We start from the raw sequence: 27,430 nt of genomic DNA, 5'->3' as shown, positions 1-27,430 counted from the left end.
TAATGAAGAAGATGAGTGGCTTCTACTTGATGTTATCATGGGTATTTCTTCTAATTGTATCAGCAAATATGGTGGTGGGATCAAGAAGAGTAAGGTTAATGGTGTCAACTATGAAGCAGCAAGAACAGCATCAGAGCCTAGTAGGTGTAAGTGCAGAAGAGATGGAGAAACGCACGATGAGTGTGGCAGATAAAGATGATCTTCATGGTGGGGAGCAGGAATATCATGAACATATTCCCGAAGATATTAACAATCACCATAACATTCCAAGGCAGAGGTTCGGTGATTGGGATAATTATGGTAACTCTTCTTCACCATCTAAGGATGGTAACTCGACCGATCATAGTGCAACTACCATTACTGTCAAAAACTGAATTAGTTAATGCTATTGACGATAAAAATGTATATATTTTGTGTGTATCTTTGTGTTTGTATTTAGTGAGATTGCGTATCATTCGGTACTTAACTAATATGGGAGCAATAACTCAACTAAGTTACATTATGCTTGAAGTAAGAAACAAGGTGTGCTTATGAACTTTTCACTCAAAAGAAAAAAAGTGTTATCGGATTTTCACTATAACTGTTGACCTCGGGATCAAATGGACGAAAACTCTAAGAGAGACTCTTCTCGTTATTTCTCCTGCTTTAGAGGGCTAATCGAAAAAATAACCCTCAGAAATGATATTAAAAATAAAAAACTTCCATTAAAAATTTATAAAATCTAAATTAATATTGAAAGTGAGGTGCATTTTATAGTCTCCAAACTTTTACACACAAGAAGACTTGAACCCTGCCCGAACACTTCCCCACTTAAAAACAAAGTCTTCAACCAACGGTTCAGATCAGTTCACAAGAAGACTAAAAATGACATTTCCCGCCATTTTCATCAACATTTACCCCTAAGTTGGTTGATTCTCCCGCCACTGCCCTAAAATAAACGAATTTCACTCACTGTCTCTCTCACTACTAGTTTAATTTGATGTTGTCTTTCCGCTCACATTGTTTATGCAAAATCCCCTTTTCTTCGACTCCCTTTCTCTCTCTTAAATTCTTAACCCCTTTTTGTTTCTTTGCTAGGGCTTTTGATTTGATTGCTAATGAGATTGCTCTGATTGAGCTTGGAATTGGAGATTCTTCTATCATTAAGGCTCTAGCTGAAGCTTATGGCAGGAAGGAAGAACACATTAAAACCCAATTCAAGGTTTTTCCATAATTTGATCTTGTTATTTGCTTAGTTAAATTCATGCTCACTATCAACATTGGCACCCAATATCATGCTTTTTTTTGGTGTTTTATTCATATCAATATTTTTCTCATTCAAGCTTTAATATCATGATTTAATGGTGTGTTTGGTTTCTTAGAAGCCCTTGTATGTAACCAATCTCTAAATTTGTTCTTTTAGTTAGTGTATGGGACTCACATTTCAGCAATGACCTTCACTTTTTTATTTGTATATTAGATTAATAAGTAAATAAAAAAAAAAAAAATCTACTCTTGTAATTTGTGGATCGGGACCGAGGTAGCTCGACTCGTATACTGCCGAGCTCGGCTGAATTCCACAATCTTATACCTAGGTTGTATAATTGAATTTCATCAAGTATGAACTAGTACTAGCTCCTTATTATAATAATCATCGATCGATAAACTGATTACATAAGTATAATTTGTATGACACTCGAAATATTCTTAATAAGATCTACTGATCCAGTTCATGGTGGTGATTATGCTTTTGGCCTGTATAAGGAAATTACACGAAGATTTAGTGGTTGAAGAGGTCTAGCATTTTCCTCGGAATCCTGCATCATATGGCATCATGAAATTATTAAACAAGATGTTTCCCAATCAATTAAATTATTATACTGTAGTTAAAATGCAATTAGTTAACTACATTTTCTCAACTTACTTTGCGGACGGCTTTTCTCAATAACATCACTTGTTCGTCCGAAACAGATCTCAGCTAAAAATAAAACTCAAACCATTAGAGTCGTGCCAAGTTAAGGAACTAACTCTTTCTCAATTAGCTAATCCATAATTAAATTAGTAATTAGTGTAGTATTAGTAATAATATTACCTTATTGTTGACGATCCAAGTAACATTTTCAGTACAATTAGGAGTAGTGAGAGAACCCATGTATCTATAATACTCGTTACCGCCAATCTGTATGTTCCTTGGATCAACCACTCCTATGTTCACTTCCTTGTTGCTATCAGTTATGTCCTTGATATAATCCTCCATCTAAAACAATACAAATTTTAGGTTTTGATCTCAAGAATTTTGTAATTATGAATGGGCTAAGAACGGCTGAATTCCGTCTCAACTCTAAGGCGAACTTTTGAGTCAGAGTCTTGCCAAGTTGAGTTCTAACTCATGAAATTGGGTTGTAGTCCCTCGTTCTTCGAGTTAGGTTTTTAATTGAAATCGAAATACTACATGAATTACCTCGTTAAGAAATGAATCTCCTTCACCCGTTTTGTACAGTTCCCCAATTACAGCAGTCTTGTTGTTGAGTTTTAGATTTTTATGAACCATATGCAACTCTAATGCGAATCTGATCATATTAGCAAATCAATCCAAGGTTAACTAGGTTCATACATAATGTCTGGAGAGAGAGAGAGAGAGAGAGAGATGGGAATTAAGTACTTTTCGCCATTGATGGTGTGCTCGGAAGGTGAGTGCCAGTGGCAAGAATCAAGATCGTAAGTGATGTCATTGATCTGAATTGAACCAGCAGTTCCAATTGCAAATTGAATCTGCAACCATAGATAAACCATGCTTACAAACATCAGATAAATGAATGGACAACCGTTGTGTCACCATGGAACTATGCTCAAGATGGAAACCAGTGGCAAGGGTAAATTAAAATGAAGTGATGATAACTTACACTAATATCATGGCCGCTGTTTTTGATAGTTGCATTTGCAGGTTTGTAGCTCCTCTTAAGTTGCCCTATTTCAGGCACAACTATGACCCTTTCGAGTGATAAATCAATGGGAGATTGCTTTTTTCCGTTCTTACAACGTTCCCATCCTCGGTAATCTCCCCACCGGTCAGGTCCATAGTCACTGCCTTTCAGATAATTAAAATCTTCTTTCGGATCCTCTGTTTCATTATCAATGTTAGAAATCAAAAGACTAACCCCAATTTCACCTAAATAAAACAAAACCAAATTATCAAATACAAGAATCAAAACCAGATCGATAAGTACTTACCCGATGTAATTGAATTCAAATTCAATACCAGAGCCATAAAAAGAAATGTGTAAGCTATTAAAGATTTGTTTAGGTTCTTCATATTTGAATCAATGAGCATAGGTGAGAGAATATCTCTTCTTGTATAAATAATTTGATTCTCATGGGGTTTATATAAGAATTATGAGCTTCTTTCGTGCTAGGCTCTTGTTATCGGCTTAGGATTAGTTAAGAGGTTTGACGTTTCATGGTAGATGATGAAAGACTTCGAAAAGAAAAGTCTAAATTGTTACTCGTCCACAATGCGTTTATCTACTTTTGTTATTTGTGAAAAATAAAACGTAATAGCCACGTTCGATAAATGTATCTAGATTCATGAAAAAAAAAAAAATCAAGTCCATTTACCTCAATTTCAGAATATAAACATAACCCTTAATTTAAGGCGGCCTTTTCACGATTACTTACTTATATAAGCAATGTTTGAAACGTAGTGAAAACTAGTAATAACCCAGAGGATCGCTAAAATGATTTTCGGTCCAAAATGTCAGTATTGGTGTCAAAATGAGTTTTTAACAACTTAAGCTTACTACTTAATCAGTAAGCAAAATATATCTTGTTTTTCATTTGTACATTGAATATTAAATCTTTGGAGAAACTATATGTAAACAAACAAAAAGTCGGGTTACCCCGACTTGTGAGCTTGTGTGTCTTCTCCTTTTCTGGAGTAGAAACCACTTCGTGGACAAGAAAAATAATACTTACCTAGGATGGCATTTAAAATTTTCAGCCACCAGCGAGGAAGATTCTCATTATTAATATTAGGTCATGGAGCCATGGCAAAATGACGTCCCTAGTGGTTCTAACTTACTATGAATATGAAACGAGAAGAAAGTAATGGTCGAAAATGTTTGAACTCTTGTCAAGATATTTAGTTTGAAAAGTTGTCAAATTAATCGAGAAAAATCAAAACAAAAGAAAGTTCAACTTACCTCGAAGATGCTTCAATTCTATTACTAGTCTTTTCCTATATTTGGATTTTTCAGCCATGATCTTGAATGACAATAATATCTAAGATATAAGTGCTAATTAATTTGAATTAGATCTCCGCAACCATAGTTGGGGTCAGAGTTAAGCTCACATTCGGCTGAATGTCATATGTGAACTCTAGTCAGGTATTAGAAAGACTAGTATTGGGATCAATGAACGTCACATTCTAAGAGAAGGTAAGCAATAGAATAGTGCATTCATATGCGCAAGGGTGGAGCTAGGTGGCGGCTACCCCAGGCTGAAATCAGGAACAGAACAATAAGAATAAAGGGAAAACACAACATAACAAAAGAGAGAACTCGGGTGGTTTGCTTTGCCCGTTATCTAGCTCGCGTGAGTTCGAGTCCCCTTTCCCAACTACCCTCTTTTAATTTCTATTTCTTAAATTAATTCCACATGGTCCTTATATCATATATATTTGCATGTCAGAGTTAAACTCACATTCGACTGAATGTCATATGTCAACTCTAGTCACCTATCAGAAAGACTAGTACAGGGATCAATGAACTTGACACTCCGGGAGAAGATAAGAAATAGAATAGTCCTACGTAGAACAAATATAAGTCTCACGTCCAAGCATTCATATACCATTAGCTTCTACCATCTAACCTCAATGTATCTTTAACAAATATTAATACCACACAAAGATCTAACAGTAAACCCCATTATTGTTAATGGGACCTAAAATTAGATCAAGGTGGTGATATCCCATTAGTGAATACCTAAAGTGGAGATAATATTTACTGTTTACACCATTTTCTATTATTAGAAAATTCTCCATTAACATAAGAAAATGTCAATTGAGATCAGAATTGGAGCACTCTCATGGATATTTGCTGGTGGATGTTAACTCCCACAATCGAAAATAATTTCAGAAACTAAAATCTTGCTATATAAGAGAAGAGAATCCTTCACTTGTATTCATTCAAGGATCACTTAATTTGAGTGATAATGAAGAAAATGAGTAGCTTCTACTTGATGTTATCATGGGTACTTGTTCTAATTGTATCAGCAAATATGGTTGTGGGATCAAGAAGAGTAAGGTTAATGGTGTCAACTATGAAGCAGCATGAGCAGCATCAGAGCCTAGTAAGTGTGGTGGATGAAGATAATCTTCATGGCCAGGAGCAGGAATATCATGAACATATTCCCGAAGATATTAACAATCACCATAACATTCCAAGGCAGCGGTTCGTTGATTGGGATAATTATGGTAACTCTTCTTCACCATCTAAGGATGGTAACTCAACCGATCGCGACACAACTACCATTACAGTCAGAAACTGAATTAGTTATAACTATCGGACGATCAATATGTATATATTCGTGTGTGTGTGTGTGTCTGCTTGTTTGTACTTATTAAAATTGTGTATGGTCGGTACTTATTTAATATAGGAGCAATAACTCAACTAAGTTACTTTCTCCTTAAAGTAAGAAACAAGTTATTCATAAACTTCTTGAAATCTAACGGTTGTAGCTAACTCTACAAATCTAAAAGCTTAAAATCAATCATATAGACGCACGGGTATAACGGGTAGGACAAATGAACGGATACGAAAGGGTTTGGTCTGGCGGACTATATAAACGGACGGATTCGGTCGGATCACCGGGTAAGGACCTATGCCCGCGTCTGTCCGCTTAAGCTCTTTCGGTCGGGCGAGTGCGGACCCGTTCAGGCAAAGGACTGTCACGGACCCTTCGGACTTGAACGATCGTGGGCGGGTTCCAGTTTTTCGGGCCAAAATCCCACCCCCTCCGCAAGAAGACTTGAACCCTGCCGGAACACTTGCCACTTAAAAACAAAACCTTCAATCAACGGTCGAGATCAGCTCTAAAGAAGACTAAAAATGGCATTTCCCGCCATTCTCATCAACATTTACCCCAAAGTTCGTTGATTCTCCCGCCACTGCCCTAAATAAACGAATTTGATGTTGTCTTTCCGCTCACATTGTTTGTTATGTAAAACCCCCTTTCTCTCTCTAAAATTCCCCACCCCTTCTTTAATCTCTTTCTCTCTCAAACCCTCACTCAGATCACTCTTCTTCTCTTCCGATTCTCACCGGAACCCTAATTCTTCTACTCCAATGTCTGCTAAACGTTCGGCCGTCGATGTCCTTATGGCGAGTGCCCGTCAACAAGCTGCTAAGAAGAAAGGAGCTCAAACTTCTTCTCCCTCCAAGAAACCTAAAACCCTAGAAGCAGAAAATGCCCAATCGCCCTCTAAGAAACCCAAAACCCTAGAAGAAGAAAATGCCCCAACGCCAGCGCCAGCACCACCCAAAGATCAAATCCCCTCTAAACCCAAAGATCAAATTCCCTCTAAACCCAAAGATCAAATTCCCTCTAAACCCAAAGAATTAACTCCAAGAACAGCGAAGAAAGAAGATACTAAGTCAATCAATCTTGAAGAAAAAATTGGGCATTTGAAAAAGAAAGCGTCTGAGTTCAAACCACAATCTGCTACGTATTGGAAAGATGGAGATTCTGTTCCTTTTTTGTTTCTTGCTAGGGCTTTTGATTTGATTGCTAATGAATCCGGTCGAATTACAATTACTGAGATTCTTGCTAATGTTTTTCGTACTGTGATTGCTACTACTCCTACAGATTTGATTTCTGTTGTTTATCTTTCGGCAAATAAGATTGCTCCTTCACACGAAGGTATTGAGCTTGGAATTGGAGATTCTTCTATCATTAAGGCGCTAGCTGAAGCTTATGGCAGGAAGGAAGAACACATTAAAACCCAACTCAAGGTTTTCTCAGATTCTCAGCTGATCATGTTATTTGATTACTTCAGTATTAGTATGAGTGTTAATAGTTGACAGCCATTTACAAGAAAGATGCTTTCTTGGTGTTTTATTCATCTCATCAATTTAATGGTGTTTGGTTTCTTAGTAGCCCTAGTACTGATTTCTAAATTTGTTCTTCTATTGCATGGACTAACAGTTTAGCAGTGACCTTCAAAATTTACGAATCCAAAAGAGCTTTGTCACCTAAAACCCATAATTGGAAAGTCGATACGATGTCCTAGACATCTTATGTCGTGCCTTGACTTTAAACTTAACTAGGTCCATTCTGGTAATACCTCTGGTCTAGATCTTATAACAGTACGGGAGGTCTGAGGAAGTCAGTCTTACACTCTTACTACATCGACTGAAATATTTTGGAGTGATCGATTAGGACTAAAACGTAGGTTCAAATCATTATGAAGTAAAAAATTCAGTAGATTTAAATTGATTTTGGTTTATAAAATCGATGGAACCTTACCACCACTAAATATGATAAGATCAATAGGCCCAGGTTGAAGTTGAAATAATTAGGTTGATTTTCAGGACATGTTTATAAAGTACGCAAATTCGCACTACATCTACTGATTTAGAGAAATAGAGTGGTCAAAGCAAATTAACCAAAGTAAATACAATTTGTAGTTTTAAATTTTTGAGTGGGTTACCTGTTGTTTTATTGATGAGAGATTGGAGCAATAATTTCCATTATGTTAGTTTTATGAATTTTATTCTTCGTTTATCATGTCTTAATGTCTTGATATTTCTGTGGTAGACATTGGGGGACTTGGGTCTTGTTGCAAAATCTAGCCGTTCATCTCAAAGTATGATGTTTAAGCCTCCTCCATTAACTGTTACAAAGGTTTTAGATACATTTCGTGTCATTGCCAAGGTTTGTTGTTCTTTCCATTATTTTACATCATATTTATGGCACTTACTCCATAGTTTTAAACATGCATTGTACGGAAATTCTTTAGTTATTTCATACTTTTGGAACCCAATATCTGCAAAACGAAGAAATCAATATTTGCTTCCCCATCTATATTTTATGGTGTTTAATCATATTCATCCTTGTCACTGTTGTCAGACTTGGTAATAGTATTACGAGGTCCATAAACTACAGTTTCGCTCTGCTTTTCTTCAGGAGTCAGGAAAAGATAGCCAGGAGAAGAAAAGGAACCATATCAAAGGACTTCTTGTTGCAGCTACTGACTGTGAACCTCAGTATATAATTCGTCTACTGCAGGTTTTAACTTAGAAATCTATTATTCATTTATTTATTTGGTTCTCCTTTGGTCTTCCTGAACTACAGTTACACTGTTTTCATAGTCAAAGTTGAGGATTGGTTTGGCGGAGCAGACTCTCTTAGTAGCTTTGGGTCAAGCTGCTGTGTATTCTGACAGTGCAACTCCACCTTCAAAATTGCAGTCGTCTCTTGAAGAAGTTAGTAGATCAAAGATCATGACATTTGTAATCTAGTATGTTCTTTCACTGGTAATTGGAAATGGACTTATTTCAGTAATTTATACTGATGTATTTCAGGCTCCAAAAGTCATCAAGCAGGTTTACTCTGTACTTCCTAACTACGATATAGTCATACCTGCTCTTCTTAAAGATGGCGTCTGGAAGCTCCCAGAGACATGTAGCTTCACACCAGGTGTTCCGGTTGGACCCATGTTAGCAAAACCAACTAAGGGTGTATCTGAGATCCTGAATAGATTCCAGGATTTAGAGTTCACCTGTGAATACAAATATGACGGGGAGCGTGCTCAGGTAGATTACTTCCTAGATCACCTCCCACACATTTTTGATATGCCATTTCCTTTATGCCATAGTTTCTCGCACTATATGCAGATACACTACCTGGAAGATGGTTCAGTTGAAATATATAGTAGAAATGCAGAAAGAAATACTGGAAAGTTCCCTGATGTCGTAAATTCAGTTGAAAGGTACTACTGCTTTAAGTCAAAATCATTCTGCTACTACCGATATGCTCTATGTTTACTTCACATGTTTAAATATTAAATTTTACTATTAAACTAATAGAGGAAGAAATCTTCGAGGAAGAATAACTGATGACCAGCTTGTACTGGTGTGATGCTAGTGTCTATCTATACTATAATCAAGTTATTTTCTTCTTTAATTCCAGTTTCCCATTTCTGTCCTACATCATTTTGGTATCAGAGTCAGGTTACGTATGGCAAATAGGTCCGGAAGAAATCTTCGAGGAAGAATAACTGATGACCAGCGTGACGAAATCCTTTTCAGAATTGTAGATCAACTCAATGTTCCCTGTGTTCATTTTCTTCTAGGCCTTTCTCCCTAAATTGAACGTATTTCAAAAGCATCCAGTGATTTACAGCTTGATGTTCGTAGGCCTGACCTGTTGACATTAGTTCTTTTTTCTTCTTTATTTGCTCCTGGGCTGTTTGATGTGGCGCATCACTGTTACACGTGTTCCCAAGGAATTTTCTGTATATTCTTTTCCTGAAGAAGAATCTGTGTGTGCTGCTGGTTCATCCAAAGATATTTATGTGCTCTTAACTTATAGATAGTCAGAATTATGTTATGTTAACTCATGATGTCAGAATACAGGTTCAAAAAGCCTTCAGTAACATCATTTGTTCTGGATGGTGAGGTAGTTGCTTATGATCGCGGAAAGAATAAAATTTTACCTTTCCAGGTAATATATGGCTACAAATCACTGTACTTGATGATTGTTCATTATGCAATTTTAGGTTCATATCTACCTAAAAATGAGGTACCCGTTTTTTGGTTGTAGAGGCAGAAGTTGCTCGTATTTGTTTTTCACCTGCACAATTTTTCCATTCTTCTAGTTTGAAGAGATTTAAGTGAACCATGAGAAAAGAAGAGCCCTTGTTTCATTTTGTTGAACCAATCAAAGGAAATGTGGCAGTCATCAGTCAGTTTACCATTTCAGTTACTGTGACATGTGTCTTTTGAACTATGCATGAAACATTGATGCTGATAACCTTTAATCATGTTAACTATTTCTGGTTACAGCTATTTCACCCACCTATATGTTTGTTTGATCAACTCTATTTCCGTCGCAACTTCTTAGAATTAGGTTCAGAAGCCAATAACATGTCTGTATAGTACCTCTCATTTACAGTTGACCCTTGCTTCATTAGCTACTCTTATACAGTTTACTTGGGTTTTCTTGTCAGACAAAAAGCCATGAAGTCGGGGACCTATTTTGATTTGAACAAGAAATGTTTTAAACACTAGAACACAAATTATTCACCCATTTCCGTTAATATTTACTACAGATTTTTTTTGTTGATTTGCTACTTTCTCCACACCAAGATAGTTAATGTTAATCATTAAACACCAAATATCTACTCATGGATACATATATTTCTGTCAGGTCCTTAGTACCCGTGCTCGAAAGGGTGTCATCGTGAGCGACATAACAGTCAGAGTTTGTATCTTTGCTTTTGATATTTTGTATCTCAATGGCCAATCACTACTCCAGGAGCAACTAAAAGTCCGTAGAGAGGTATAATGCGTCATTCTTTTTTAACTGTTAAAACGTTGCAGGTTTGACATTCTCTGAATTAGGTCTCAAACTCATCCCAGCTTGGGTTTAATCACATTATCTGGACCTTATTTTTATTTGTCGAACCTTTGTATCCGCATTTTTTCTTTACACGCTAGAATCACAAAAAGTAATCGCATCTCATGTGTGCAGCATCTTTACAATTCATTCGAGGAAGTACCAGGAGAGTTTAAGTTTGCGACAGCAGTGACCTCAAATGATCTTGAAGAAATACAAAAGTTTCTTGAAACTGCAGTTAATGACAGGTATTACTGAAGGCATCCATATATTATTGTAAGATGCATCTCGCTCGTTACAAGCTTAGTATGCTGATAAGGAAAGTGGCGTCATATATAATGCTCCAGTCGGTATACATGATTGACTGTGAATGTTGTTGCACTCATGTCCTGAAAAAGATTAGTTGCTTGGAATAGTTTTGCCTTTCGGTAACAAGAGTTACTTACATTATGAGAAATGTAGTTCAATGAGAACTTTTGAATAATGAAAGAAAGGTTGACCAGAAAAGATTACTCACTGTTAATATCTACACATTATAATGCTACCTCTACAGTGTGCACAATCTTTTAAAATATCATACTAGCACTTGGTCTTGAAATTGCAAGAAACTAGATATAAAGCGCAGGTCAACAATGAAAAAAAAGTATCATGTTTATAATTAATTTGTTTTTTATTTGCAGCTGTGAAGGTTTGATTGTCAAAACATTAAATAAAGATGCTACGTACGAGCCTGCAAAGCGATCACATAACTGGTTGAAATTGAAAAAGGATTATATGGACAGGTAAAGGGTGAATAACTTTGGTTTTGCTAGGATCCATGAGGTCTTATTCACAGTTCAATTTTTTGGCTTTTCCATAAAGATTGATATATTTTGTATACAGTGTTGGAGACTCACTAGATTTGGTACCTATAGCTGCATTTCATGGTCGTGGAAAACGTACAGGTAACCACCATATTAAGCTATCAAACTTTTCTTGTAGGCAATATAAAAACAATTTTTTTGGTATAGACTATTTGAAGTGTGGAACTTTCTTCTGTAGGTGTTTATGGAGCCTTTCTTCTTGCTTGTTACGATGCTGAGAATGACGAGTACCAAAGCATATGCAAAATAGGCAAGCATTTCTATGTTACTCTTGCAAATGGATATTGAAATTTTGGTTACCTACTAGTAGGAGTTGCTATACTACCAAAAATACATTCCTTTTAATACTAAACAACTTATCATGTTATATGTTTGTATGGTGAGTTTAGGCACTGGATTTTCAGAAGCAATGCTTGAAGAGCGTTCTACAAGTCTTCGGCCGAAAGTGATTCCTAATCCAAGGGTACCGCTTCTATTTGCCCTCCGTGAACAGTTTGAACTGAATTTAAGATGCATATTTCTGAATCTTGTTTAATTTCTAAATGACATTCTTCTGTCATTTCCAGCCTTACTACCGATATGCAGAAACAATTAATCCAGATGTATGGTTTGAACCAACTGAGGTAATAACTTATCCTTTGTTTTTCTTTATGTTAATATAACTACTATACCCTTACCCCTATCTTCGGGCTTTTACTGTTCCATATCTTCATTTATACATTAGAAGCAGTTGAACTATTCTGATTGTTTCTTCCGCTTGTTATCTTGTTACTTTTAACAAAAAAATAGTTATTTTTTCTGCATGCTCTGTGGTTGGGTTTAATTATTTCCCTCATTCAGGTTTGGGAGATTAAAGCTGCAGATTTGAGTATTAGTCCTGTTCATCGTGCTGCAGCTGGTATTGTGGATCCAAATAAGGTAACATGCTTGACATTACTGAGCTTCCATGCATGCTTATTTTATTACCTCTCTTTCTCTTCTGAATGCATCTTATACCTATTAATGTCAATATGTTATTTTTTTGAAAAGGGCATCTCCCTTCGGTTTCCACGTTTGCTTCGTCTCAGAGAGGACAAGAACCCAGAGCAAGCAACATCGTCAGATCAGGTAAAACAATATCAGAGATTCCAGTCACTTCTCCCCAATCAGTCTGTACAAAACCTAGAAGATGAATATTACCTTATTTTCTCTGAATTGTGGCGCTGATGCTCTGAACTCCTTTTCAGGTCGCTGATATGTACCGTGCTCAAAAGATCAACCATGTGAACAACCAAGATGAAGAGGATGATGATTGACAATAAACAGACTTCAATCACTTTTTCGTATGCATTGAATTGGCAATGTTGTTTGTGGAATCAGCTATATATGCTAGGCAAGTACCAAAATGCATTCACATTTGACTTGTCTAGTAGTTCCTCACATATAATCACATAGTTAACCTAACAAGGCTAATTGGTTGGCGCTTTAAACAGGGATTTTCTCCGTGAATGTCTTAACATCTCCGTCCTTAGTTATTGGGCAATCACAAGTATTACACTGCCTTGATCAAACTGGTTCCCGTTGTAAGAAACTTATCTGGAAATCTGTACGTGTGTGTTGGTATAAACGATACGTTTTTGTTGTATGTACTGTTTTTGCAACTGATCATCAAATGATATTGTTTTGTTGAAATTTGACTTGTTTTTTCTGTTGTCTCAGTAAATGTATCAGATTTTGGGTACTCTTCATCATTTTAATGCTTAGGACTAGTTCTGACCTGGTTCTTGAGCAATCAGATTGCTTGCTTGATGAAAGACCACCATGAAAAGTTGAACTTTTCCACCAGGTTAAGTATGATGCTTCTAGTGATCTAAGAGACCAACACCATATAGACCCATACTGGAGGGTAAAAACTCTTGGAGCCCTGGAACCCAAGGCGTATGGCCCTGGAACCCTTGACCTAGAGGGTGAAAACTCTTGTTGAGTGCAACACTATTCAGGTAAAAATTAGGGTAAATAATTCAGATCTAAGTGAAGAATTAGGTCTCATAATTGGAGCCCAACTCATCCAGACAAGGAGAATTCTGGTAGTTGGCCAGACCCACACCCACCCCCGAAACCCAACAACCTCCAAACCTTCCTAGAGTAATATGTCGCCTTCATATTATATATTATTACAAAATACATGGGAGATGAATCTAATGTAGAAATTTCAATACAATTAACTATTAATTACTCATGAGTCATGACTAATTAAAGAGAAAATGTGATGTCTCCCTCTACTGAAGAATTTAGACCTCTGAACCCTAAAACAACCTTACTGTACATAGTGTCAGATAGAGACATACCCATTATCCATTTCCTCCCACTCAATGTTATACACTAATATTATATCTAGGCTATAAATAGATCTAGGAACATATAATGTAGGTTAATCGGGCAGATTCTAGACAGAAATTCTCTACGGATTGCCGTGATTTGTGTTTTAGATGATTATGATCCACTAAACAGTGAATCACAACAAGTCACAAAGGATTTATTTACAAAGACTGTCTAGTTTTTCTTGTTCTCTAACATTGCTCATACTAGAAAACTGCAATCAATAGAAAAGAACCCTTTGATACTTGTGGGAATTGATGGATGAATCAGACCCTTCACATACCACTAAACTTCTTTTTCTCTTGTTAAGATTCCCACACCCATGGTTCTGAAAATCAAACATTGGTGGTGGAGATGGTGGTGGAGATGAAATGGCCACTCCCACTAGTGGGATTTCAAAGGATTCAAGTGGTGGAGGTGGATGTCTCCATTGAGGGAGTGGTCCAGCCAAGAGAAGAGTCTGAAGAAGTGGTCCTGCCTTCATCACTGCCTGTAAAAACTTCCCCTTTTCCGGCAACGGCTTCTCTGTTCTTAATTCCACATTGAGTAATGGGAATGGTGGTGGTGGTGGTGGTGGTAGAGGTAGAGGTGTCGGGTCGAAAGCCGCCACCACCGGAGACGAGACAATGCTCTCTCCACAGTCAGAGGAGGATATTCCAGCACTAGAATCTCCTCCTCTTCTCTTTGGGTCATCTTCAATGCTTGATATTCCAGACACATAAGTAGTAGTTTGTTGTTGTTGTTGTTGGAGTATAAGTTTGTCTATGAGAAGTCTCTGGCATTTTTCTTTAGCTTCATCTCTCTCAAAAATAGCTCTGTTCAGAAGATCACTCAGGTGGGTTAATTGTTCTTCTCTTCTAAATATCTCCTCTTGAGCTGCTAATCTTATTGTTTCCAGCTCCATAGTTGTGCATAACAGAGTATGCCCTAATTCTTCAACACTCTGCATAATTTGAAACAAACCCAATTACAAAATTACAGTCAAACTAACATAACTACCCAAAAAAGAAAAGGAAAAATGATGACCCTTAGAGAGAAAATGTCTGAATTCTTTACCTTTCCTTGATAGAAGTGTGCCCAATTCAGACAACTTCTTGAATTGTCCATCTGAACTGAGAAACAAATACTAGATAGAGAGAGAGAGAGAGAGAGAGGTGGGGGGTAGGAAGTGTTGAGGCTGCTAGTAATCTCTTATAATAAATTGGTTTAGTTACTGTTGAAGTATTGAAAGAGATTAGTATTTTATTTTGCTAATAGCAAGTAAAGTTAATATAGATTACAGTAGTATTTATTATTTATGGGTGAGTGAATTAAGCTTGAAATGTCAATCAAATATTTCTCTATACACATGATGATGGTATATATAGAAAAAGTGACCCTGTCAAAATCAATGCTTTTTTGTGTCTCTTTGTTTTCATTTTTCCCCCAAATCTCCAGTCTTCATTCTATTCACACATATATTTAGAGAGAGTGATATTTGGTGACTGTTGAATAAAGAAGCAGAGTAGCCTAACAATGTCAAATCTTTTCACCCTTTGCAAAGAAAGGGAAGGGGATACTATCTCTTTTAGAAATGATATTTGACCCGAAAATAGGAGTCGACCACAACAGGTAAGCTGGTGTTGCTGGCTTTCGTTGGTCAGAAAAATGCTCCAACCAATAGAAACTGGGGACATCAGCTTTTTGGCTCTGGTCGGCCCCGTTTTCAGCTCCACTAGCAATTGAGTTTCCAACAGTGAGATATACAAACCCACATTCTCACCTTATTAGCTAGTTATACTGCAATAATAGATCTACTCACATGTCTTTAGTTTTTTCTTAGTCAAAAATAGTGTACCTAAGATTCAATTTATGTTATACTAAAAAGTGATTATTGGTTCATATGTGTGGCCCTGTCTTTTCGAAAGAAATTTTGCCTTCTCATCATTTCTTACATTAATATCTACTTAGGTAGTTAGGTTATTATGATGGCACTAATCATAATTATACTTGTTCAACCTAAACAATAGTTAGAAAAATACTAATTACCAAGATTGCATACGAACCACTTGTTCAACCGAACCACTTGTTCAACCGAACCACTTGTTCAATTATGTTTTCTTATTTTTAGTTTGAGAATGTTAGAATATGAAAACACGACCTTAAATGGATTATTAGTATTTTACCATCTTATTATACTTTTTTTTTTTTTAGTTGTAGCTTGTTGTTACTTATTAATCTCAAAGAAACATTCAAGAATCAAGAGAGTATCATAAAATACTATAAATGGGGAGAAGAATTTAGAAATGGGAACCCCACTTTCATTCCAATGCCAAGGAAAAAACGGTTAAACTAGAAAATCATATGAGCAACCGAAAAAACAGGTCTTGGTTTTAGTGGTATTAAATTGTAGTTAGTGGGTTTTTTCTTTTAAGAAAGAAAAATCATTTAAATATTTACATTATATAGTAAAGGGAAAGAAAAATAAAAGTAAACACAAATTAGGGAGAGTCTAAAGTAATCATATGGTGTGTGTCGTAAGCTTGCTTTAAGTCCCATCGTTAAACCACCTTTTGCTTTCTCTCTCTTGTTTTGTAACATCGCAATACATATATTACCTGAATTACTTGATTAGGGATCATAACTTATTATTTTTGTTAGAGTAATTTTTTCTTTTTGATATTCGTAATTCAACCAACTATTTTTGAGATTTCAATGATTTAAGATCGATATATTAGTGGGTTGAATAAGACTTCAAATCGAACTTTAACTTAGTGTAATGCTCACCTCCCATGTAATTAAAATATTATTGTAACCTAATAGTCCATGGACTTCATTTTTCCTACATCATTCCCTATAGTTCACAAGAAAATCTTCACATCTTTCCTTTCTCCTCGTTTTATAATACTCCTAAACAACGACTCTTCAACTATGACTTTCCATTCATTTCATTATAAATAGAATTTTTGGGTTTATAGTCCAAAAAACGGGCCCTAATAAGACATTTAGTCCTCTCTAATCCTATAAAGGGTTTCAAAACCAAAAAAATAATATAAATGGATATCTAGTCCGTTTGGTGTCATCTAGAGAAAAAATACAAATCCCTATAATACCAAATAAATCATAATTCCTAATCTAACCTTCCTCATATATTATAACTGATTTATCTTCAAAATCCATAAAGATCTTCTTCCATTTTTATCTCCCACATTCTCTCTCCAATCACGTTTTTAAACAAAGAAATATATATTATAACTGATTTATCTTCAAAATCCATAAAGATCTTCTTTCATTTTTATCTCCCACATTCCCTCTCCAATCACGTTTCTAAACAAAGAAACGTGATTCATTATTTTCAGTAACCGAAATCTCTTTATTCTCTCTCTAAATCCGATTCACATAACAAAACCTCCATTAAACTCAGAAATCTTGTTTCATCTTCATTAGATTGTTTTTCAAACATTCGTCTTCTAATCCAATACACAAGCTCAGAACTTCATTTCCATTTATGTCTCTTCATATCAAGTTAATCAGGTAAAACATAAATCAATATAAGTTTTTGTGATTCTATTTCAGTTTATAGTAGTTGATTCTCTCTCTCTACATCTTAATCTACTGAAAATCTTCCATTAAAACAAAGAAATTGTTTCATATTCATTAGAGTTTTTCAAAATCAGTTTCTTAATTGTTAATCAGGTAAACAAAATTCTTCTTTAATGATTCTGTTTCAAATCGAGTATGTTATTATTGTATTTCTCTCTCTAAAAGTTTCTTTAATGATTTCGATATTGATGAGATAATCCTTCATTACTAATTCCTAAAAATTGAGTATACTTATTGTTGCAATCAATCATCATATCAGATATCTTTAGATATGTAATTTAAACAAAATTCTTCTTTAATGATTCTGTTTCAAATCGAGTATGTTATTATTGTATTTCTCTCTCTAAAAGTTTCTTTAATGATTTCGATATTGATGAGATAATCCTTCATTACTAATTCCTAAAAATTGAGTATACTTATTGTTGCAATCAATCATCATATCAGATATCTTTAGATATGTAATTTAAACCTAATGATATTCGTACTTTTTCTTCAGATCTGGTTTTCAATCCGTACGGATTTATGAAACGTGGTTTTTTCGTAGGGTTCCTCATAACAGAATTAACAGTACATGTACTTTATCATAAATTACCATAATTTATAGTAAATTATGCAAACATCTCCCGTACAATGTTTTTCAAAATGAGAACATGATATATGTATTTTCTGACAAATTATATATACTTTATCACGAATATTATATGGAACATTAATTATGCTTTAATCTCAAAAACAGTACTCATTTCATTATTAGAACAACTTCGCTTATATATGTAAATCCCGTGTACTTTGAAATAAATTACATATAATTTACGTAAATGTTCATGTAATTTATTGTAAATAATATACTTTTTTATATAATTTATATGTATTAATCTCTCTCCATTTGTTATCACAGATAGAGTTCCAGGCAGAATCATCAAATCAAAATAAGCAAATCAAACTTGAAATGCCCTTGTTCTTGTTACTTGACTTTTTGATTGGCTCCTCGAAATATTTCATAACAAATGCACACTTGAATGGATCTTGATCATGATTCCTTGGAAAAGCCTCATATTCGGCCCCCTCCATTAGCATTCCAAGCAATAGGGCAACATGGATGGACACCATTATTGAACCAGAGAAGATTCTGTACGTTTTTTTTGTAACAGAATGTAAACGATGTGTTATGTAAAAGAAATTATGTGTAATGTAAAAGAAATTATGTGTAATTTACTGAACAAGACCCAAATACATTTGATAAATTACGTTGTATACTTGACAAATGATGGTTTATTCGTCATAAATAATACATAATTTATGTATTTATTTCATAATTTGTATTCGATGAGTATTTATGTATGAGTAAAAACGAAAACAAATGCTGCTTTAATGTTCCCAGAAAAATATACTATTTCCAAAACTAAAAGTTAAGTGAGAGAAAGTGACATATATGTTTTGTATATTAGCCCCCAAATCACGCTAAATTGATCCTAGATTATATACTATTTCCAAATCTGAAAGGTAAGTGAGAGAAAATTGTTTTGAATCGAAGAAAAATTTACATAGTAAGATAGAGAAAATTGATTTGGTTTCCAAATCTGTAAAGAAGAGAGAGAAAATTGATTTGGAAATATCCGTGGTGATGGCGTTTTGGTTTTGGTTAGGATTTTGGTTTCTGATTGATTCGGATAATAGGAAAGAGAAAATTTGATTTCCAAATCTGTTTAGAGGAGAGAGAAATTATGATTTGTTTCTATCCATTTGTTTCTAATAAATCTTCATATTTTTGGCTAATAAATCTTCATATTAAATCTGTAAGAAGAGAGAGAAAATTGATTTGCAAAAGTTTGGATTTTGTTTCTAAACAGATTATAGAAGAGAGAGAAAATTTCGTGAGAATCTATCCGTTTTTTCCTAAATTTATCCTAAAATCAAGGTACATTAAACCGTTTGAAATTTTTGTCCGGCCCCACATATTAAAATCCCCCAAAAAACGACTGGGACATGGAAGGAATTATGTAATATATATTAAGGGTTTTTAGTCCCAAGAGCAAAAGGACTAAAAATCCATTTTTTTGGAAGATTGGACCCTAAATCCTTTTTGAACATTATTTTGGGCTATATACCCACGGACCCTTATAAATATGTGGGTTTTTTATGCATCGTATCTTAGAAAAGACAAAGAGTCGTATTAGTGGAGATCTCCTTTCGTGTTCTTTTTTTTGTATTAATTAACATAAGAAAACACAATGAGTAATATTAAAAGTATAATAAATTAAAATTAAGACGGAAAACCTGAAAGTTCGTTAAAGATTGTCAGGGGCCATCAACTAACCAACAAAAAAAACATAAAAAAACGGGGAGGAGACCCCATTTTTTGAAAAAACTATAGCTAAAATATAAACACAAACATGATAAAAGGGAAATAGTTTGGATTATTAAAACATACCATGGACAAAAAGAGGGGACATAGAAAATCATGATACGATCCCATTTACCAGCACAATCTCCTACAGTTCTCATTTATACTATATTTTATTTACAAAGCCGAACGAAAAATCTCAAAGATCATTGGGCCGCTTTAAGTTTATTTCTTATTTATTTCCAGAAAAAAAAATTTACTTCTTACCAATTCACCTATTATTAAATGTAAAACTTACTGACATAAAGTAACGGGAGGAAAAATAAGATGGAATGGTTTTTGGTAATACCTTAACTTAACTTCGAGTTAATGTACGGTAGAATTTGTACAATATAGTGAATATTTTTACATCTACTTGTTTCATGTAATGAGTCTAATGATGATCTACTACCATTTGTTGGAAACGTCATTGCTTTGAGAATGAAAGAAATTGTTGTGCTATTGTGCATACGTAACTTTTAAGCTTATGCCATGTGATTTTTTAGATTGTGAGAGCAAAAATATTTCCATGCTTTATTTTTTATTTCTTCGCCATTACTGTCGCCTCTAACCACCACCACCACCACTATCTCTCTGTCACTGGCACTGGTGGTAGAAGGTAAAAAGTGAATTGATGTTTAAAATTAGGGTTCCTCTCACTCTGCATGTGAGGGAGGATGAGTCTAACTTGACTTTTAGTTGTTTGTTTGTGCGTCTTGTCACCGACTTCCCCATATCCATCATCACCTTTCCTTTTCCTAAAAATATTACCCCACCCAAAACCCTATTTCAGCTGTTTTTTTAGAACAATGACATTGGTCTTCTCAAATACATTACTCCCTACCTCTTCACTATTTCTCTATTTTTTTTTCAACAAAAAGACTAAAAAGAGAAAGAGAGACTATGGTAGTCCGAGTCCGAGGTGGTGCTGGAAGGACAGGAAGATAAAAGGGTCACGGACCTTGCCGCCGTGAAAGAAAGATGGCGACAAACAAGATTCTTCCACCCAATTTTGGATGCCCTACAAACCTTTTACAATGCCTCAAAGCCCTCACCATTTTAGTATGGTGGCTGGCTTTGGGTTATAACTTATGTGCACGTATTTGGTTTATTAGTCAAATAAAATCTTTTTGGCAAGCGAAGTAAGTTATTAGGTTAGATTAGTAGAATATGCTCAATACCAGTTCAATTCTTGTTTCTACCCGTAGCATTAGTAAACTATGAATGAGACAATAAGACTACTACAAATATAAGGCAATTAAGACTCACTAACAGTGTTAAAAAGTAGGTTACGGTCAATATCAAAATAAATTAATGAACCTCTCTACAAGATAAATCTGATTTCAGTTTCAACCTAAATTGATTTATATTTCACTACAGTTCGTTCACTGTAAAGTTTCAACCTAACATGATTTAGGTTAAGTAAGCACCTTGATAAAGAAGTTCGCCATTTGTATTTCTTCTTGGCCAGGACTTAGACAAGCTGACACCCGATTATGTGCCACCTGCTGCTGACCGAGCAACCTCTGATTTTCCATAAACAAAATCTGGGATCTGCTGATTACTTTTGACTGCTAACGGACTCCGCAGGTAGTGTGCAATCAGTGCCATCAAAACATTAGTGTCTCACATATGAAGCTCGAATCACCAGTCTCCCGTTACCTGAGCTGATTGAACACCAATCAAGTCAGTTTTAAATTTACTCTGACAATTTAAAACTTGAATTACTTTAAGAATCGGGTATTAGATGCTGCAATATTAAAACAGGGAGACAAGATAAGCTATATACTAATTTGAACACGAAAGCTTCTCACTTGTACAAGAAAAGTACTTACTGGGTAGAGCAAATAACGAGTACTTCAATCTGAATTGTCTTTGTGGAAAATGGTTTGAAGAAGATACGAAGCTTTGTTACGTACCTGCATCAGATTGAAGACTTTATATAATTGAAAGTTAAAACTATATAAAAAGTAAGATAAGCTTTGTTGAGCACCTTCGAAGCATAGGACCTCATATCTGTGCTTGAAATTTGAACAGAACAATTCCGAAGATATATTCCCCACATTTCATGAACAAATGGTTTGACGTCTAGTGGAGGACGAAAGAAGAGCCAATTCTCAGTCAGAACTAAGTAAATATACATCGAAAAGAAGTCACAGCTTTTGTCCTTCACGTTGATCGCTATCATCAATCTAAGAATTTCTTCTCCGTCCAAAACCTGTAGTGAAGTTAGGAGAGATATAAATGTTATCTGTCCTTAATCTGGGCTAATGCATCAGAAAGATAGTAGCTAGCTCGAAACTCGAATCGCATAAACAGTAAACCTAGGAGGGTTTTAAACTTCTGAATAGAACATCGCAAAAAAGTTGTCTTGCAAGGACTTTAAGTAATGCTCTAAAAACAGCTATAGTAAATTAAATCCTAAATTGCAGATAGTGACATTTAAACAAATTTTTTTTTATGAACTCCTCGCTCATCTCCTTCTAGAAGTGAAGACACCGAAAGTCTATAGTAAGGAGAACAAGCGGAACCCAAACTTGGACATCAGTAAAGTTACAAAAAATATCATAAGCTTAATTTTCTTAAAAAGAAATACCATAAGCTACCTTTTCACCAGAGCAACTTAAAAGGATTTGAAGGGCCACTTCACTTCTGAGGTGCTTGCTACGGGTATCAACTCCAGATATGCACTCCACTAGTCTCAAGCAGTTTAAGTCCCTTTTTACCCTATATTTACCAGTTATAAATAAATCAAACCAATATCAACTGTAAAAGGAATGCAATCTTAAATATGCGCACAATGCTGCTAAGATATTAGCACTTATCATATTGAAATAGTTCTCAATTCTATTGATCTCCAGAAATCAGGTTCATATCAGCAGATTGGTCAAACTATTTGTAATCATATTATACAGGATACACTTCCTATAGTTAAAGTCAGAATCATCTACAGCTGATATCCACCAAATAACTCCTACAAAGCTGTTTATTTGGTATTATGTGCTCAACTATGTCGCAGTTCAGATCAGCAGTGACAATAAAACAAATGTAATGTTTTCTTTTAATTTCAGAAACCACAATAATACACTAAAGCAATGAGCACGAGTAGAAAGTCTAATAATGTGAATGGGTATGGAATAAAACTGGTAGAAAAATCAAATGTTATAGTCAACTATGTATACCTTGGACTTGAGTGCTTGACCGGGGGTGGCTTTACCTTCCTGTTCAAGGCATCGCGCTACTTCTTATTAATATGAGTGTAAGCAATCAACTATCCTTTAGAATAAGTTGCCTCATATATATCACCCCGAAGTCATTTCTCTTCAAATCCGAAATTATATGCATTTTAAACTACGTCTATTGATTTATCTATAGTTTATCGCTTTAGATGTCTTCATTCTTATTTGCAGATATTGTATAGTTTCCCTCGTAGATGCGAACTACCTACCAAGTCTCATTACACTAAAGAAAGCAGATCAGAAGATGATTGCATTTGTTATTTGGTTGTTAGTGTTAACCTGCAGGCAAGAGATTTGGCTACTTTCTCACAACTGATACTCCATTCGTTGTCTGTAAAGAAATTAATAATTGATACCATGCATTCATTGAAAAGCAACGATAGCCCTTGAAGTTGACGGTCTAGGAAGAGGCAGATGATCACAGATAAAAGTTCTTCTGCTTCCACAATCGAAAAGATACTCCGTGTTATTCTAAGAAAATCAGAAACAAAAGTGAAAACATTTATGTTATTGATAGGCACGTTTATGTAAAGGACAGTCTTTGACTCCAAAGATAGCACTCCTATATTATATATATCTAACCTTAATAAATAATGAGTTTCTCAGAACAACAGATGCAGTTTCAACATACCTTGCTTCACAACAAGCAGCTACAAACCTGACCCACCATCTAATATTCTGAGGTGGCCCTTGAGAGTCATAATCTGAATGACAAGTTTGACAATATTAAAAACTGAGAGAAAAACAAAAGATGACACATCAGGCACAGCACGCAGTCATGCACTTTCTGTCACGTTATATCCAAGCAACAAAGATAATACAAACAATTAGGCAATCTTCTCTTATTTGAGCAAATAAACGGATTTAGGTGTACTGAGTACTGACTACTGAGTGTATAATGGAAAGTGATGTGGCAGGAAATACTTGGCATAAGCAACATGTATAACGTATAAGCGAGTGTTTGGGGTACAAGAAACCGCTAGTCCGCAACCAAGCCTGGCATTTTGGCCTCTAAGACACGCTTGATCCCCATAATGCTCATAAGAGAAAAAACTTGCAAAGTAGAGATATTTTATTGATTTTACCTTCATGTACCATTTCTGAAGTAGGTGAAATTTGAATAGATGAATCAAGAAGATATCCATAAATAGCCAGAGCTTGTTTGATTTCGGCATAGGTAGGCAACCAGTCAATCTTCAGCGGTGGTTGACCAACCTGAAGAAGATGCCTAAATCAGATTTAATACAGATACAAGCAAGAGTATGACTTTAGACATGCTGAAATTAAGCTTTTAGTGAAAGTTATTTATGAGTAAGATACCTCATTTTTAGAGTTTAGGATACAGCACCAGAAGTCACATGCAGACTCACTCAAGTCCTCATTCAATGAGTACAACACTGATGATCCAAAACAGATATAGCACGAAACATGAGAAAGTGGCGAGATAGATAAACAAAAATAGACGAGAGAGCGTATAGAGGACTTACTCAAATTAAACAACCAACTCGCAATTGATTCTTCAACATGACGAGACCTAAAAACTAATCTTAAGAGCCATCCATTTATTAAGAATCCTTGAACCAAGTTTTCTCCTCCTACAAGGAACATTACTGTAAGTGATGGAAACGGAAAATGTTCACTGGTTACCGTTACGCCAAATTTCAATATGATAAGTGCAAGGATAAACTTCAATTAATGGTAGAATGAAATAGAAGCACAAGAACAGAGCTCGGAATAAGTAGAATCCTAGGTCATTCAATTAACTACCAGGCCATGTCAATGAACTTCAATCAAGGGTAAACTTCATCAGTGGTTGAATAAGAGGATTTCTTTTAATCCGTGAACCACAAATTTTCAAATGAATGAACCTGCTGAGCCATGCCAAGCTACGAATAATAAGATACGCATTTCCATAAGCAAACTGATGATTTATTGATAGCTTGGAAGTGATATTTTACAAGCACAAACTTAATGGTCGTATACTGATTCAAATAGTCAGTTCTTCATAGCCTGGTGATATAAGACGAACGTAGACAACTTTTAAAAGAAATAAGAAACCTGGCTCCAAATTCAACTCGAACACTTCGTTGAGCGCATTGTTCATGAAAGACTTCAAAAGGCTGCAACTTCCGATGTTGCAAACAATTGGTGGCAAAGATCTCTGCAAAACCAACACCTAATTAATAAACCATTGGTAATGCATTAGCAAGAAATTTATCTGGTAAAAATATACCTGATCTCCAAAAACCTGTACACCCCACAATGGAATTTCTTCTTCGGCTTTTATCCCTTGAACCTATCGAATATTTCAAACAAAGAATCATCAAAGTTAGATATTATAGAACAAATCAATATGCTTATAAGTTGAAATTACCTGTTTTTCGCATTCGTATACTAAGTTGGCCAGTTTTGCCTCATTTGTGTCATGTGTTGCCTCCTCTTCGTCGTCTGAGTTATAGGATTTCTTAGAAGTTGGTCGTTTAGATCCCTTGTCGATTAGTTTACTCTTATCCTTGTAGTAATCAGTGAGAAGATCATCCAACCCAATAACCTTCTTCCTGCAAGAAGATGAAAAAGAAAAAGATACCCATAATGACAACAGTTAGAGATTCTGAACAAGTTCCAGAGCATGAAAAAACATGGTGAATGAAAACCCTAATAGCAGAGTTGGTTAGTATCGCAATCATTCTTAAGACGTTCTGTAAGTTTCAATCGTTTAAGCAGAGTTCATGGAAACCCTAATTTTCAGAGTTGGGTAAAAAGAAAGAGAGATAAACCCTAAAAAAGAATAAATCAGAAACTCGAAACTAAAGAGAAGGGGAAAAGGATTAGGGTTTAAGGGACCTTTTTTTGGTTGGAAGTGCTGGTTCAACGATTCGATCTTCAGATTCAAAATCTAGGGGTTCGTCGAAATCCATCCCGTCTTCTTCTTCTTCTTGCTGTTGTTCTTCTTCTTCTTGAATTTTGAAATATCTGAGAAGACAAGAAGGATGAAGCGAGGGAAATGGCCAAATCGGGAAAAGGTCCAAAGAAACAAAATTACCCGCCAATATCTTGACATAGTCAAGCCAGGTTATATCACAATGTGCCACACAATATTAGTTTTTTTTTTTTTTTTTTTTTGTTGAAATATTATTAGTTGATTCTCACAATTTTTTTTTTTTTGTCAAATTTGTACCGCTTCAAAATGATGTGTCTGTTGCTTGGTAGTTGGACACTCACTCTTCATCCTTAGAAGATTTCAAGGTTTGATACACTCTTAGTGATGTAGATTGTTGCGGAAACGTAAAACTAATAGAATTCATCGATAAAACTAAGAATAAACGATAATAAACGAAGAATAAACTGAAATAATTAAAGGAAGAAGATGCAATCAAGGTGATTTGTATTTGATATTCAATTCAATTGTTCAATAGACAGACTGGACTGCTCTTTTATAGAGATTATTATTTCCTAGATAGACTCAAATAAGAAAGAAAATAAAAGAAGATAACAACTTAAGGATACTTTCCTTGATTGCTAGGACTCATAATTATAGGAACTCAAAATACTAAAATATAGAAACTATGCTAATATAGCAACTTGGCCATCGGGCCCCATAATATCCTGGCCGTGAGGCCCACTTGCCGGATGGTCTCCATCATACTCTCCCGCTGCGGAACAACTTGCCCCCAAGTTGGTGTTGTCATAAAGCGGACCGTCCAAGTAACGAGGATATATATCAGCGATGTTGAAGGTAACTTCGGCGACGAGTTTGAAGGCAATCCTTAGTTCCCACTTTTCACGAAAATTGCCGAAAATCCGAAGAAGAAAAATATTGACAATATCACCAATTATAATGTGAAACATATATTGCCAAGATACTCGCAAAAGCAATACCAACGTAGATACGTCTAGTAAATTGCGACATCGCCCGTCGTCGTTTAGTTTGACGAAAAAGGTCACATACACAACCTGTCTTGTTCTTGGAAAAACAATGGATGGCCATGAAGATTGGTTTGTATGATTCTTTAAAGTTGAAAGCCATGAAGAAATCAATGGAGGAGAAAGTATTTTATGATTCGACACAACTAATGCGTCTCCCGGAATCATATATGGATCAAACAACTTATTCGAGCTTGTGTTAGTTTGTTGAATTTCTTCTTCTTGATCTGTCTCATCGAAATTTTCTTCCTCCTTTTTCATCAAATCAACCTCGACTTCAATCTCATTCTTCTTAGTACAAATTATTTCATAATCACACTTGAGTTTCTTAACTTGAGATTCAAGTTTGTCATTCTTTTCCATCTGGGTTTTCAAGGATTCATCTTGTTTGGATGAAACAACTTTGGGATTACTTAATTCTTTCTGAAGCTCAGCAAACTCAATCTCACCATTGATCTTGTCCTGCTCAAGCTTTGCTTTTTTTTTTT

General features: G+C 35.3%; 4 protein-coding genes across 10 annotated transcripts; 1 reads left to right on the top strand and 3 right to left on the bottom strand.

The window, feature by feature from the left end:
- Nucleotides 1-1,600: 1,600 nt before the first annotated feature.
- LOC147546425 (alpha carbonic anhydrase 7-like) lies at nt 1,601-3,390 on the bottom strand. The gene is made up of 7 exons (XM_086632770.1): nt 3,211-3,390; nt 2,883-3,100; nt 2,642-2,751; nt 2,441-2,549; nt 2,072-2,236; nt 1,904-1,957; nt 1,601-1,796 (listed from the first exon to the last, which is right to left on the bottom strand). Exons 1-7 carry the CDS (start codon nt 3,308-3,310, stop codon nt 1,722-1,724), a joined length of 831 nt encoding a protein of 276 aa, XP_086488896.1. The 5' UTR covers nt 3,311-3,390; the 3' UTR covers nt 1,601-1,721.
- Nucleotides 3,391-5,822: 2,432 nt separating this feature from the next.
- LOC147546424 (DNA ligase 1-like) lies at nt 5,823-13,127 on the top strand. Of its 3 annotated transcripts, none has more exons than XR_015239881.1 (18): nt 5,823-6,986; nt 7,792-7,908; nt 8,161-8,262; nt 8,346-8,459; nt 8,559-8,789; nt 8,871-8,965; nt 9,612-9,699; nt 10,405-10,536; nt 10,729-10,841; nt 11,274-11,375; nt 11,476-11,537; nt 11,635-11,706; nt 11,846-11,919; nt 12,023-12,079; nt 12,297-12,374; nt 12,486-12,563; nt 12,683-12,828; nt 12,929-13,127. XR_015239881.1 is itself a non-coding variant. In XM_086674028.1 (17 exons), exons 1-17 carry the CDS (start codon nt 6,165-6,167, stop codon nt 12,749-12,751), a joined length of 2,406 nt encoding a protein of 801 aa, XP_086530154.1. In that variant the 5' UTR covers nt 5,824-6,164; the 3' UTR covers nt 12,752-13,127. The 3 variants fall into 3 exon arrangements, 1 of the variants encoding a protein (XP_086530154.1); XR_015239882.1 differs by having other exon boundaries at nt 6,099-7,221; nt 7,662-7,908; XM_086674028.1 differs by having other exon boundaries at nt 5,824-6,986; nt 12,683-13,127.
- Nucleotides 13,128-13,576: 449 nt separating this feature from the next.
- On the bottom strand, nt 13,577-21,333 carry LOC147546423 (uncharacterized). Of its 2 annotated transcripts, none has more exons than XM_086674034.1 (2): nt 21,210-21,333; nt 13,577-14,757 (listed from the first exon to the last, which is right to left on the bottom strand). In XM_086674034.1, exons 1-2 carry the CDS (start codon nt 21,315-21,317, stop codon nt 14,035-14,037), a joined length of 831 nt encoding a protein of 276 aa, XP_086530160.1. In that variant the 5' UTR covers nt 21,318-21,333; the 3' UTR covers nt 13,577-14,034. The 2 variants fall into 2 exon arrangements, with proteins under 2 accessions (XP_086530160.1, XP_086530161.1); XM_086674035.1 differs by lacking the exon at nt 21,210-21,333 and adding an exon at nt 14,871-15,022.
- Nucleotides 21,005-26,096, bottom strand: LOC147546422 (actin protein 2/3 complex subunit-like protein). 4 transcript variants are annotated; one of them, XM_086674032.1, is made up of 13 exons: nt 25,863-26,096; nt 25,393-25,576; nt 25,252-25,314; nt 25,077-25,179; nt 24,506-24,613; nt 24,339-24,415; nt 24,104-24,233; nt 23,650-23,722; nt 23,298-23,489; nt 22,386-22,506; nt 21,773-21,997; nt 21,615-21,698; nt 21,005-21,446 (listed from the first exon to the last, which is right to left on the bottom strand). In XM_086674032.1, exons 1-12 carry the CDS (start codon nt 25,934-25,936, stop codon nt 21,639-21,641), a joined length of 1,410 nt encoding a protein of 469 aa, XP_086530158.1. In that variant the 5' UTR covers nt 25,937-26,096; the 3' UTR covers nt 21,005-21,446; nt 21,615-21,638. The 4 variants fall into 4 exon arrangements, with proteins under 4 accessions (XP_086530158.1, XP_086530159.1, XP_086530156.1 ...); XM_086674033.1 differs by having other exon boundaries at nt 21,005-21,441; nt 25,863-26,082; XM_086674030.1 differs by having other exon boundaries at nt 21,615-21,685; nt 25,863-26,082.
- Nucleotides 26,097-27,430: the final 1,334 nt, after the last annotated feature.

The sequence above is a fragment of the Eschscholzia californica genome, unplaced genomic scaffold (genome assembly GCF_041429995.1).
Source record: "Eschscholzia californica isolate CP2 unplaced genomic scaffold, dmEscCali1.0.p SCAF_4, whole genome shotgun sequence".
Taxonomy (NCBI): Eukaryota; Viridiplantae; Streptophyta; class Magnoliopsida; order Ranunculales; family Papaveraceae; genus Eschscholzia; species Eschscholzia californica.
The sequence above is the reverse complement of the archived record's forward strand: the minus strand, read 5'-3'. Positions and strand labels throughout refer to the sequence as shown.